Below are 12,025 nucleotides of genomic sequence, written 5' to 3' on the forward strand. Positions count from 1 at the left end.
GGCTTAAATGCTGGTCTGCGGACCAGACTTCTAAAAAGGCCTTGACTGATCTTCCTTTAAAGGAGATCGCCTGTTTGGAGCTACCCTGGATGACATAATTAACGGTCTCACAGGGAGGAAGAGTACCTTTCTTCCGCAGCCTAGTAAGAGCAAGGACCCTCGTTTGTAGACGTGGGCCATCCTTCTCGGCTCATACGTTTTTTTCGTCCCTCGGGGGCGACTGACAAGGGATCAAAGCCTTTCAGGGCCTCCTCTGGGAGATCCAAGCAAACTTGGTCTGGCAAGTCTAGAGCAGGCTTCTCCAGACCGGCGGACAAGGCTCCTTCAGCATGAAGGTGCGCCTTCACCCATATCGGAGATGGGGGGACGCTTCACTGGTTTCCTTACCCATGGACTTCCCTAGTACAAGATAAGTGGGTCCACAAAGTCATACAGTCCGGCTACAAGATCGAGTTTCATTCTTACCCTCCGGAAAGGTTCTTTCCTTCCAATTTACGCCTGTCCCCCGACCGCTTACAGGGTCTTTTTGGGGCGGTCCAAGACCTGTTACTTCAAGGGGTGATTGTCCTGGTTCTGACATCGGAACGTTTTCAGGGGTTTTACTCAAACCTGTTTACAGTTCCCAGGAAGGAAGGCAAGGTGCATCCAATTCTGGACCTCAAGGCGCTGAACTGCTTTATACGGGTGCAGAAGTTCAGAATGGAGTCCATTCGCACGGTGGTGGCAACCCTGCATCAGGGGGATTATCTTGTCCCTATCGACATCAAGGACGCATACCTTCACATTCCAATATGTGCTGGTCACCAGCACTCCGCTTTGCCGTAGTAGAGAGGAGCATTATCAGTTTGTGGCTTTACCCTTTGGGTCTCCCCTCTGCTCTGCAAAAGTGTTATCCCCGGTGCTAGCATTGTTACGCCAGCGGGGGATTGCAGTACTGGGCTACTTGGACGACCTCACACTGTGAGGGGAGTCTCCTACTGCTCTGGTGGAAAACCTGGAGATCACCATACGAGCTACAAGGGAGTTGAGTTGAATTCTGAATTTTCATAAGTCTGCTCTGGCTACATCCACAAAGCTGGACTATTTGGGTCTGACTCTGGACTCAGCCTTAGCCAGAGTGCTCCTTCCTTTGGACAAACTCCAGAAATTGCAGGTTGCAATTTGTCTCCTGCTGTCCAGCAGATGGTCATCCCTCCGAACTTGCATTCGGGTGCTTGGCCTGATGGTGTCTAACTTTGAGGCGGCTCCATTTGCACAGTTCCATACGAGGTCCCTGCAAATGGAAATTCTGGGCAAATGGGACAAGAATCCACAATCTCTGGACAATCCGATCCGGCTGAGCCAGGGAACAAAAGAGTCCCTGATATAGTGGCTTCGTTCTCCGGCGCTTCGGCTGGGCAAATCCTTCCTTCCCTTGTATTGGACAGTGGTCACCACGGATGGCAGCTTGTCTCCGGGTGAGGAGACCTCCTTGGCAAAAATTCTGCTCAGGGGGTCTGGACACTGGAAGAATCCAGACTTCCGATCAATGTCCTGGAATTCCGAGCGATCAGACTGTGCCTGGAACATTGGAGGGATCGTCTTCAGGGATGTCCAGTGTGCATTCAATCGGACAATGCCACCAGGGGAGCACAAGAAGTGTCCTGGCGGCTCTGGAGGTAGCTGGCATTCTAAGGTGAGCAGAACGTTTTGTTTCAATCCTCTCCGCCGTACACATTCCCGGGGTGAAAACTGGCAGGCGGATTACCTCAGCAGCCGTTGGACCAAGGGGAGAGGTCCCTTCATCCAGAGGTGTTTCATCAGTTGTGTCCCCAGTGGGGCATCCCCAAGGTGGATCTGTTGGCGTCTCGGCTCAACAGAAAGGTGCAGAGGTTTGTGGCTTGGTCACGGGATCCTCTGGTGGACGCCACAGACGCGCTGGTTGCCCCGTGGGGTCAGTATCGTCTGATTTACGCCTTCTCTCCGCTCAAGCTTCTGCCAAGCCTCACTGGCTTTGACGTCTTGACTATTGAACACCAGGTGCTAAAGGTTAGAGGTTTGTCTGAGTCAGTGATTCAAACGCTAGTAAAAGCTAGGAAATCTACTTCTAGAAAGATCTATCATCTTGCGTGGAAGACATTGTGTGGTGTGAGTCTCTTGGGGTTCATCCTCGCTCTTTTATGGTGGCTCAGATCTTAACCTTCCTTCAACAAAGGGTTGAACAGAAACGGGACTTGAGTACTTTTAAGGGCCAGGTATCGGCCTTGGCGGTCTTCTTTCAACGACCCTTGGCCACATACTCCTTGGTGTTTACTTTTCAGGGAGTTCGGCACTTGGCTCCTCCAGTGCGGTCTCCGTTACCGCCTTGGGACCACAATTTGGTGCTCTCGGTCCTCCAGAAGCCTTCGAGAAGCTTCGGGAGATTCCCAGAAGGTGGCCTTTTTGGTGGCTATCACCTCTGCGTGCAGGGTGTCGTAATTGGCGGCGTTATCCTGTTGTTCACCTTACTTGGTGGTTCACAGAGATAAGGTGTTTCTTCGCCCCTGTCTGTCGTATTGTCTTGCCTACCCTGTGTCCCAAGCCAAAACATCCGAAAGGAAATTGCTTTGCATGACTTGGATGTGGGTGTACCTGGCAGCTACGGTGTCTTTTAGGAAATCAGACTCACTATTTGTGCTCAGGGATGGGCCTCGGAAAGGGTTGTCTGCTTCCTCTGCGACCATTTCCAGATGGACCAGACAGACAGTGATTCAGGCCTATACTATCAAGGGTTAGGTTCCTCCTTTTCCTGTAAAGGCACACTCTACTTGGACCTCCTACTCAGTGCCTCCTGGGCCTTCCGTCATCAGCCGTCAGTGACGCAGGTTTGCAAGGTGGCCATCTGGTCACAAAGTTCTATAAAGTGGATGCATTGGCATCTGCGGATGTTCTTTTGGCCGCAAGGTTTTTCAGGCTGCTGTTTAGAGGACCTGGTCCTCTTTGAGGGTGTATTGTTTTTTTCAGGTGGGCTCCAGTTGTTTTGGTTGAGCTTCTGTTTACCTAGTTCTCTATAGTTTAGCCTTGGAAATTTCTTTGTCACGGTTCCAACCCCCTCATGTTTAAAACTGCTTTGGGACGTCCCAATGGTTTAAAGTTCAGGAGCTGTGTCGGTCAATGAACGAAAGAGAAAATTAGATTTTTGACTTACCGTAAAATCCATTTCATTGATGTTCATTGACGGACACAGCACTCACCTCTCTGTGGAGTTGGAATTCTTCTGACACTGCTTGTAACAAAACTGAGTACCTATAATGTAGCAGAGAGAGGGAGTATTCCCCCTGGGACTGCCCATAGGCGTAGCCAGACTTTTTTTCTGCCTAGTGTTCTACTCCTGTATGGGGCAGTATAACCCAGTGGTTAAGTAGATCATGAGCTGTGTCTTTCAAAGAACATCAGAGAAATGGATTTTACGGTAAGTAAAAAATCCCATTTTTCTCTTACGTCCTCCGACAGTCGCCGCCTCTTCATATTCGTCACATATGGGGTATTAGACTTTGCTCCGAAGGAGTAGCTAGGCAACAGAATATGTTAACAATAAAGCTTTTAACATATCCCACCCTCAAGGGGTGGTCCCCTCAGTCAATACCCTCCTACTTCCTGCAACCATATCTCAGTTTTAATGTCTAGCTTGTCAGGAGTGGCTGGCTCTCTCTGTGCTGGGACTTTTTGTCCCAGACTCTTTCTTCTTTTTAATATTTTGTTTGAGTTTTTTCTCTACCTTTACTTAGCTGTTATTTTTGTCAGCATTAGTTAGTTCTTCGGACGAAGAGGATCATGCGGACTGGGTCTCGGGCTGATCCCCCTGATCGCAGATCGTGGGTCAGTGGCTTCCCAGTCTGCCATCGAGCGTTCAGCCAGGTAACGCTCCTGGCACAGTGAACGACCCATCCCTGTTCGGTGCAGGGATGATTGGTGAGGTGGCTACCTCACCGGACGCTGTGCGGTTTCTTAACCGCCATTGTGTGCGTCTTGAATTGCGACTCTCCCTGCCTCATGTGCAGCGGCTTGTTCGCCTGTGCGGGTTCCCCACGCCATGTGAGGTAAGTGTATCTATGTGGGGACCTGTTTGTCTGGGGGGGGTCTCAGTCTGGGACTGTGTAACCTGCCTTTAATCACACTGCTTGTCTCCCTATCTCTCGGCTGCATGCTGTGGGCTGCAAGGGGGGGGGGAGCTGTGTGACACTGTGTGTGTCAGGCTGGGCAGTGTGGGAAGCTGTGTGCTGTGGGGCATGTTTTTATGGCATGTTGGGGCATATACAGCGATCGCTGCGGCGATCTAACATGTATCCATATCATGGGATAAAGATTGTGTGTGTTTTTATGCACTATGGAGCGGCGATTTCGGCGCCAAACGACGCCATTTTACCGGCGCCCGCTCCGGCCGCATGGTTTACATGCACGGCGGCCATTTTCTTGTAGCCTCCATAGGCTTACATAGAGCGCCCTGGCAGCATCACTTCCTCTTTCCTGGAACACCGATCGAGGCAGCAGCAGCAGCGGTGTCTCCTCAGGTTTTATCCTTCTATTCCTGTTTGCCATTGCCTGTATTCAGTCTGTATATTCCCTGTGGGGGTCTCATTGTGCCTGAGTGTGGTGCGGTGGGCTGCGCTTGCCGCGCTTGCTGAAAGGGGGCAGTTAACCCTTGGTTGTCTGGCATACAGGGGCAATGGATTCTCAGAAGGGCAAGTTTCCCACAGTACTGGTGGAAAGCCAGGGGACCGCTGTTTCCCCCCCAGGGGGGGATTTAGCCACTATTGTGGCTGGCCTTGCTGCCCAGGTGCAAATGCTGGTGGCTGCTCAATCTACTAAACGGCCCAGAGTTGCTCTGTCCTCTGATTCTGAGGGTGAAGGTGATGGGGCTGTTCTGGCAGGGACCCCCTTATCGGGGTCCCGCTCCTCTCTTGTTCTAGTGGGGTCTGAGGTGGAGGCTGAAGTTGAGGGGGTCGATAATTCTCCCCCTGGCTCGCCTGAAGAGCTTGCAATCATGGATGAGTTGATTGCTTCCATTAAGCAAACGCTGCGTTTGCAGGACGAAGTGTGTCCCCCCGCTGCCTTGGCGGCTTATGGGACGCAGAGAAAACGCAGGACGCCGCAGGTTTTTCCCTGCAATGCTGATTTTCAGCGCGCTGTTAAGGATCAATGGCGCGATCTGCGCAAACCTTTTGCGGTACCAAGTAAATTCAAGCTGCGTTATCCTTTCTCGCCTGCCACTGATAAACGGTGGTGTGTGCCTCCGCCAGTGGATCATGCAATTGCGGTTTTGAACAAAGCCACTGCGATTCCTGCAGAGGGTTCCCCTGTTTTCCGTGATGCCACGGATAGGAGACTGGAGTCTCTTGCCCGTCATACTTATTCTGTTACGGGTTCTATGCTTAAGGCTCTGTTTGCTTCTCTCATGGCGGCCCAGGCGATCGCAAGTTGGACGCAGATGCTTAGGCGCGTCCTAGTGGCCGATTCGGCCTCGGCGGCGACCCTGGATATGGTGGATCAGATCCACCAGGGTGTCATGTATCTGTGTGATGCGGACCTGGACCTGATTCCGTTGGCTGCACGTGTGCACAGCGTGGCGGTGTTGTCTCGCCGCCTGGTTTGGTTGAAATGTTGGTCGGTGGACCAATCTTCACGTAAAACCTTAGCCAATCTGCCTTATGATGGGTCTCGCCTTTTTGGGGAGTCCCTAGATGTGTTGATTAAGGGGATCACCGGGGGTAAGAGCACTCTCTTGCCCCATTTCCCCAAGGCTAAGGGGGCTTCTGGGAAGAAGCATGCAACTTTTCGGCCCCCTCAAGGGTCCTTTCGTGCCTTTCGGCCGCACTACAAGGGCAAACCGTTCAAAGGCCAAGGCTCTCAGAAGAAGCCCTGGTCTGGGAAACAGAAGTCCGGCCAATCCGGACCTGCGGCCCATAACAGTTCGGCCTGAAGGGGCGCCCTCACCCAGTTTTGGGGTGGGGGGACGCTTGCTCGGTTTTCTTCAGCCCTGGTTGGCCCGTGTGCGGGACAGATGGGTTCTGGAAATCGTTCGATCTGGTTACAAGATCGAGTTTCTCTCTCGGCCGGAGAGCAGATTTTTTCCCTCAAATCTACAACTGTCTCCAGAGCGCCTGCGGGATCTGCACCTGGCGGTGCGGGACCTGAGGGCTCAGGGTGTGGTGGTTCCGGTACCTCATCGGGACAGATTTCGGGGGTTTTATTCCAATCTGTTCACCGTGCCCAGGAAGGAGGGCAAGGTTCGTCCGATTCTGGACTTGAAGGCTCTGAACCGCTCTGTGCGGGTTCGCAAGTTCCGCATGGAGTCCCTGCGCTCGGTGGTGGCTGCCCTGGTTCCGGGGGAATTCATGGCCTCCATCGATTTGAAGGATGCGTACCTTCACATCCCCATATTCGAGGGTCATCAGAGATACCTTCGATTTGCCATTGCGGAGGATCACTACCAGTTCGTGGCGTTGCCCTTTGGGCTCGCCTCGGCTCCGCGGGTCTTCACCAAGGTGCTTGCACCGGTTCTGGCATTATTGAGGGCCCAGGGCATTTCTGTCCTGGGGTATCTGGACGACATTCTGATTCGGTCTGCGACCAGTCAGGGTCTGGAGAAGGACCTGTCTGTCACAATGCAAACTCTGCAGGAGTTCGGTTGGACGATAAATGTTCCAAAGTCGACACTGAGTCCGTCGGTTCGTCTTCCCTATCTGGGAATGATACTGGACTCGGTGCAGGCGAAGGTCTTCCTGCCGGAAGACAAACTCAGGACTCTTCAGGAGGAAGTCAGGTCCCTCAGGGACGTTCCACACTCGTCTCTGCGGGCGTGTATGAGATGTCTGGGATTGATGGTCTCGGCCTTCGAGGCGATTCCTTTCGCTCAGTTTCACACGCGGGGTCTCCAGGCGGAGATCCTGTCCAAGTGGGACGGGCGACCTCAATCTCTGGATCTTCAGATCTCGTTGAGTCATCGCACCAGGGAAAACCTTCTGTGGTGGCTCCAGTCCCCGTTGGTGTCCGGGGGCAGGTCGTTTCGTCCGATCTCGTGGACGATAATCACTACGGATGCCAGCCTGTCGGGCTGGGGTGGTGTTCTGGGCGTTCTGTCCGCCCAGGGGACCTGGTCGGAGGGGGAGTCTTCCCTCCCGATCAACATTCTGGAATTACGTGCGATAAGGCTCTGTCTTCATCGCTGGACGGACCGGCTGCAGGGCTGCCCGGTTCGGGTGCAGACGGACAATGCCACGGCGGTGGCCTACATCAACCACCAAGGGGGCACCAGGAGTGCCCGAGCGGCTCGAGAAGTGGCCGACATTCTGTCTTGGGCCGAGACTCATGTCCCGGCGATAACGGCGGTTCACATTCCGGGAGTGGAGAACTGGCAGGCGGACTATCTGAGTCGCCAGACCCTGGATCAGGGGGAATGGTCTCTCCATCCGGCTGTCTTCCAGATGTTGTGCGCGAAGTGGGGTCTTCCAGATGTGGACCTGTTCGCGTCTCGCCTCAACTACAAGGTGAAGAGGTTCGTGGCAAGGACGCGCGACCCTCGGGCAGACGCGTCGGACGCGTTAGTGGCCCCGTGGCATCAGTACAGGCTGATGTACGCTTTTCCACCGATTCAGTTGCTGTCCAGGTTCCTTCGCAGGTTACACTCGGAACGCAGCACGGTGATTCTTGTGGCACCGGACTGGCCTCGCCGGTCCTGGTACGCAGACCTCGTGAATCTGGCGGTCGACGCCCCCTGGCGTCTGCCTCTTCGAGACGATCTACTGTCTCAAGGACCGATTTACCATCCTGCTTTACAGTCGCTGGCTTTGACGGCCTGGCTGTTGAGACCGAGGTCCTGAAGGAGAAGGGTCTCTCTCCAGAGGTCGTTCATACCTTGATCAACGCGAGGAAGTCTTCCTCGGGAAAGGTTTATTACCGTACTTGGAAGGCCTATTTTGCCTGGTGTGAGTCCAGGGGGTTTTCACCCCGCACGTACTCGGTTTCCCGTGTGCTGTCTTTCCTTCAGACGGGTGTCGATCAGCGTTTGGCGCTGGCCACGATAAAGGGTCAGGTGTCTGCGCTGGCCGTTCTGTTTCAACGTCCCGTGGCTTCCAACTCCTTGGTTGGTACTTTTATTCAGGGTGTGCGGCATCTGGTTCCTCCTAGGAGGGATCCTTTGCCCCCCTGGGACTTGAATCTAGTTCTTTCTGTGTTACAACGTGCTCCTTTTGAACAGATCAGGGAGATCTCGTTGTCTCTGTTGTCCAAAAAGGTCGCCTTTTTGGTGGCGATCACTTCGGCTCGCAGGGTGTCGGAACTGGCGGCTTTGTCCTGCAAGTCTCCGTACCTGGTTGTTCATTTGGATAAGGTGGTCTTGCGACCTAATCCTTCTTTTCTGCCGAAACGAGTTTCGGAATTCCATCTTAACGAGGATATTGTTTTGCCTTCGTTGTGCACGAAGCCTAAACATCCGAAGGAGGTGAGATTGCACTCTCTGGATGTTGTTCGGGCGATTAGGGTTTACCTTAAATCGACTGAGTCTTTTCGTAAGACGGACTCCTTGTTTGTTCTTCCAGAGGGTCCTCGGAAGGGCATGGCGGCTTCGGCCTCTACCATCGCCAAATGGATCAGGCAGACCATTGAACAGGCCTATGCTTTGCAGGGGAAGGTTCCCCCTGTGCCTGTGAAGGCGCACTCTACTAGATCACTGAGTACGTCTTGGGCCTGCCGTCATGGGGCTTCTGTAGCCCAGGTGTGTAAGGCGGCGACTTGGTCGACCGTGCACACTTTCACAAAATTCTACAAAGTAGATGTTCAGGCATCGGCGGATGCTTCCTTTGGCCGCAAAGTTCTTAGTGCGGCTGTTCCATAGGGTCCCTTGTTGGGGACTCCTGGCTGTTGGGATATCTTTGTATTCCCTGGTTTTTTTGTCTTTTCCTGGGTTGTTGCTCCTGTTGAGCACTTATTTTTGCTGTTGCCCAGCTGGTTTCCTTCCTTTGGTAAGGTTCCTTTCTTTGATGTGGAGACTGCGTTGCCTTTCGGCGCGGATGCGTTTCCCACCCCTCATGTTTGCACTGCTTTGGGACGTCCCCATATGTGACGAATATGAAGAGGCGGCGACTGTCGGAGGACGTAAGAGAAAACGGAATTTTTGTAAAATCTTACCTGTAAAATTCCTTTCTCTGAGTCCTCCGACAGTCGCCGCCCCCGCCCCTCTTTGGGGTTTGAATGTATACTCTACTGCTATTCCACTAAAACTGAGATATGGTTGCAGGAAGTAGGAGGGTATTGACTGAGGGGACCACCCCTTGAGGGTGGGATATGTTAAAGCTTTATTGTTAACATATTCTGTTGCCTAGCTACTCCTTCGGAGCAAAGTCTAATACCCCATATGTGACGAATATGAAGAGGCGGCGACTGTCGGAGGACTCAGAGAAAGGAATTTTACAGGTAAGATTTTACAAAAATTCAGTTTTTTTTGGGTGTATCTTTTAGATATCTTTTCAAGTGATTCTGCTACTTATATTAGTACTTTTGGGTGTGTTATTTGCGAAAACCATGTAAAATGTTTGCAGACTGCCTAAAACTTCTATATTAACAGGTTTTCGGCTCTGCACCATGCTGCCCTTAGTGGCAACTCTGAACTTCTCCTTCTACTGCTGGAAACACAGGTGGCTGTGGACATAAAGGATGGTAATGGTGAGTTATGCTATTATAGAGTGGCATGTGAATACAAAATCAATTGTTATATACTTACAGCATGCATGGGCATTGAGCTCATAGCCAAACTTGTCATCCCTGTCAGTTATCTTTGTGCCTTTTATTTATCCAGGCATGCGTCCCTTGCACTATGCAGCTTGGCAAGGCCTGCCAGAGCCTGTACGGCTTCTTCTTCGAGCTGCCGCCAGTGTCAATGCAGCTTCCAATGATGGACAGATCCCCTTGCACTTAGCTGCACAGTATGGGCATTATGAGGTGGTAAGTACCAGGGTATGTCAAAATGTAAAAGGCCATCATACAGAACAGCCTCAGTCCTCCTCTTCTCTGGTCCCCTGCGGCACTCCAAACTCCTCCCTTTCCCCTCCTGCCGAGTTTCCTCAGAGCAAGCAGCTTGCTATGGGGGCACCTGAGCAAAGCCGCTGCTCTGAGTGTCCATTCACACACAGCCGTGGCTCAGCCCCGCCCCCTCTCTCTCCTCATTGGCTCACTGGCTGTCGTTGAGTCCCTGGAGAGTTAAGGCTGTCGTGCACATCACTGTATTGAGAGGGGGCTCAGGTAAGTATTAGGGGAGGCTGGGGGGCTGCTGCACAGAGGTGACTTTTTACCTTCATGCATAGAATTTATGAAGGTAGAAAACCTTGTGCCTTTAGAACCACTTTAACCCTTTTGTTAGGACGGCCAGCGCCACGCATGTAATACAACTGATAACGGAGATCTGCTAGCACAGTACAGAAAGAGTTCTTTAACTCCACGGCCCCTCCTCAACATTACTTAGGAGGTATAAGCTAAATAAACTATTTTAGCAAGCAAATTGGTAAAAAGCAGTTTTAAAATCTTTTTTAAAGTTTTGCTACGTGAATGGGAACATGTACCAAATAGGTGTTCTCTCCATTTGGATGCAAAAGTTAAAATGCTCTTTAAACATCTGCTTTCCAACGCTAATCAGACAAATGAGCCCTCTGTCCATTTGGAAAATGAAAAAAGGCATCCTGAGACACTGTTTGTTGGTGGCCTGGGTTGCCATTTCCCGCCACTGGAAAAGTACTCCTCTTCATCTTTTGGAGGGGGCCCAAATACTCAATAACATCACGGCAATAAAGGCACTAGTGGCTGAAGATAGCTCTGATCCTGACAAAGTCTGAGTTTATAGTGACTTCACAGCTTTCCTTACCCTAATCTCAGTGATTTGTCATTTATTTATAAACCCTACGCATCTTCGAGCATTTCCAGAACTTCCAGATTCACCATACCATGTTCTTTCCCCCACTCTTTTCCCTTCTTTATGATACCTGAACATTTGTCCTGGCTTTCTTTATTTCCCAATGTTTTAACCTCTCTAAAAGTTGTTCAGGCCCATTTACATGCAAGTTAAGAAGTACCGCTTAGATTCTCCATGTTCCAAAATTTCCCCCAGGGGAGGACTGGGCCAGGGAGCAGGGGGGCAATTGCCCCTAGAGCCGCTCTGATGCCCCGTAAAAAGGCTGCACTGCTTCTGCTACAGACATGCCTAAAGGATTCCTGGTGAAAAGAAGTAAAAAGTCCCCACTGCTGACTTACTGAGTGTGGAATGAAGACAAGGACAGAGCGCAGGCCTCCTCCCAGGATGGATGGTGTAAACTGTGTCTGAGTAGAGGCCGGTTTCATGCCCCACTGGAGACTGTCCTCTCCCAGACAGCCCCGATTGAGCTGTCCCAGCTCCCCCCAACTGCCCCCCTGCTGGCCAGGTCAGGAACCCGGTTTCGGACGGTGAGTAGAGAGTACATGGAGCGGGGCTTTAGCTTGGAATGGGGGTCAGGAGGAGGCCAGGAAGAGGGTGAGTAGGAGGGGGGCCGAGTTGCTGCACCATGAGCCTCTGGTTCCCCCCCTCCCCCCAGGCCAAAAGTTGCCAGTCAGCCCCTGATTTCCCTGTTGTAGTGCAACATGCTCATTTGTGCGGTATATTCACATTCGTGTTTTGGAAATTGGTATTGTCTGTACCTTGAAAATCCTTTGAATAAAAAGTAATTTAAAGTACAACTATAGGCAAAACTTCTTTTTGTTTCATTATGAATTGAGCAAGGGAGGGTTATAACCCCTGTTAGATTTTTTTTCGCAATCTGTATCCCATTGCAGAGATTTCCCTTAATTTCCTGTGCCATATCCAAACAGGAAGTGAAAGGAAATCCCTGAAAATTAAGGGAATTCCTTGGGGACCCCTAACTCGCCAAAATGAGTGCCCCCATTGGAAGAGTTTCCCCTATTACCTTTCTGGGGACAACCCAAAAATTGGGATTATCTTTTTACTTTCACTTTCAATGATCATAATACAGTACAAATAGAGAGGGTG

General features: G+C 51.6%; 1 protein-coding gene across 2 annotated transcripts in view; it reads left to right on the forward strand.

The window, feature by feature from the left end:
- CASKIN2 (CASK interacting protein 2) overlaps window positions 1-12,025 on the forward strand; it is a 216,613-nt gene that overhangs the window by 126,513 nt on the left and 78,075 nt on the right. For both annotated transcript variants that reach the window (XM_082271726.1, XM_082271727.1), the window contains exons 4-5: window positions 9,581-9,678; window positions 9,812-9,957. In XM_082271726.1, coding sequence (XP_082127852.1) covers window positions 9,581-9,678; window positions 9,812-9,957 — 244 coding nt within the window. The remainder of the gene's footprint in view (window positions 1-9,580; window positions 9,679-9,811; window positions 9,958-12,025) is intronic.

This window comes from Pelophylax lessonae (assembly GCF_965119305.1).
Source record: "Pelophylax lessonae genome assembly, chromosome: 11".
NCBI classification, from domain to species: Eukaryota; Metazoa; Chordata; class Amphibia; order Anura; family Ranidae; genus Pelophylax; species Pelophylax lessonae.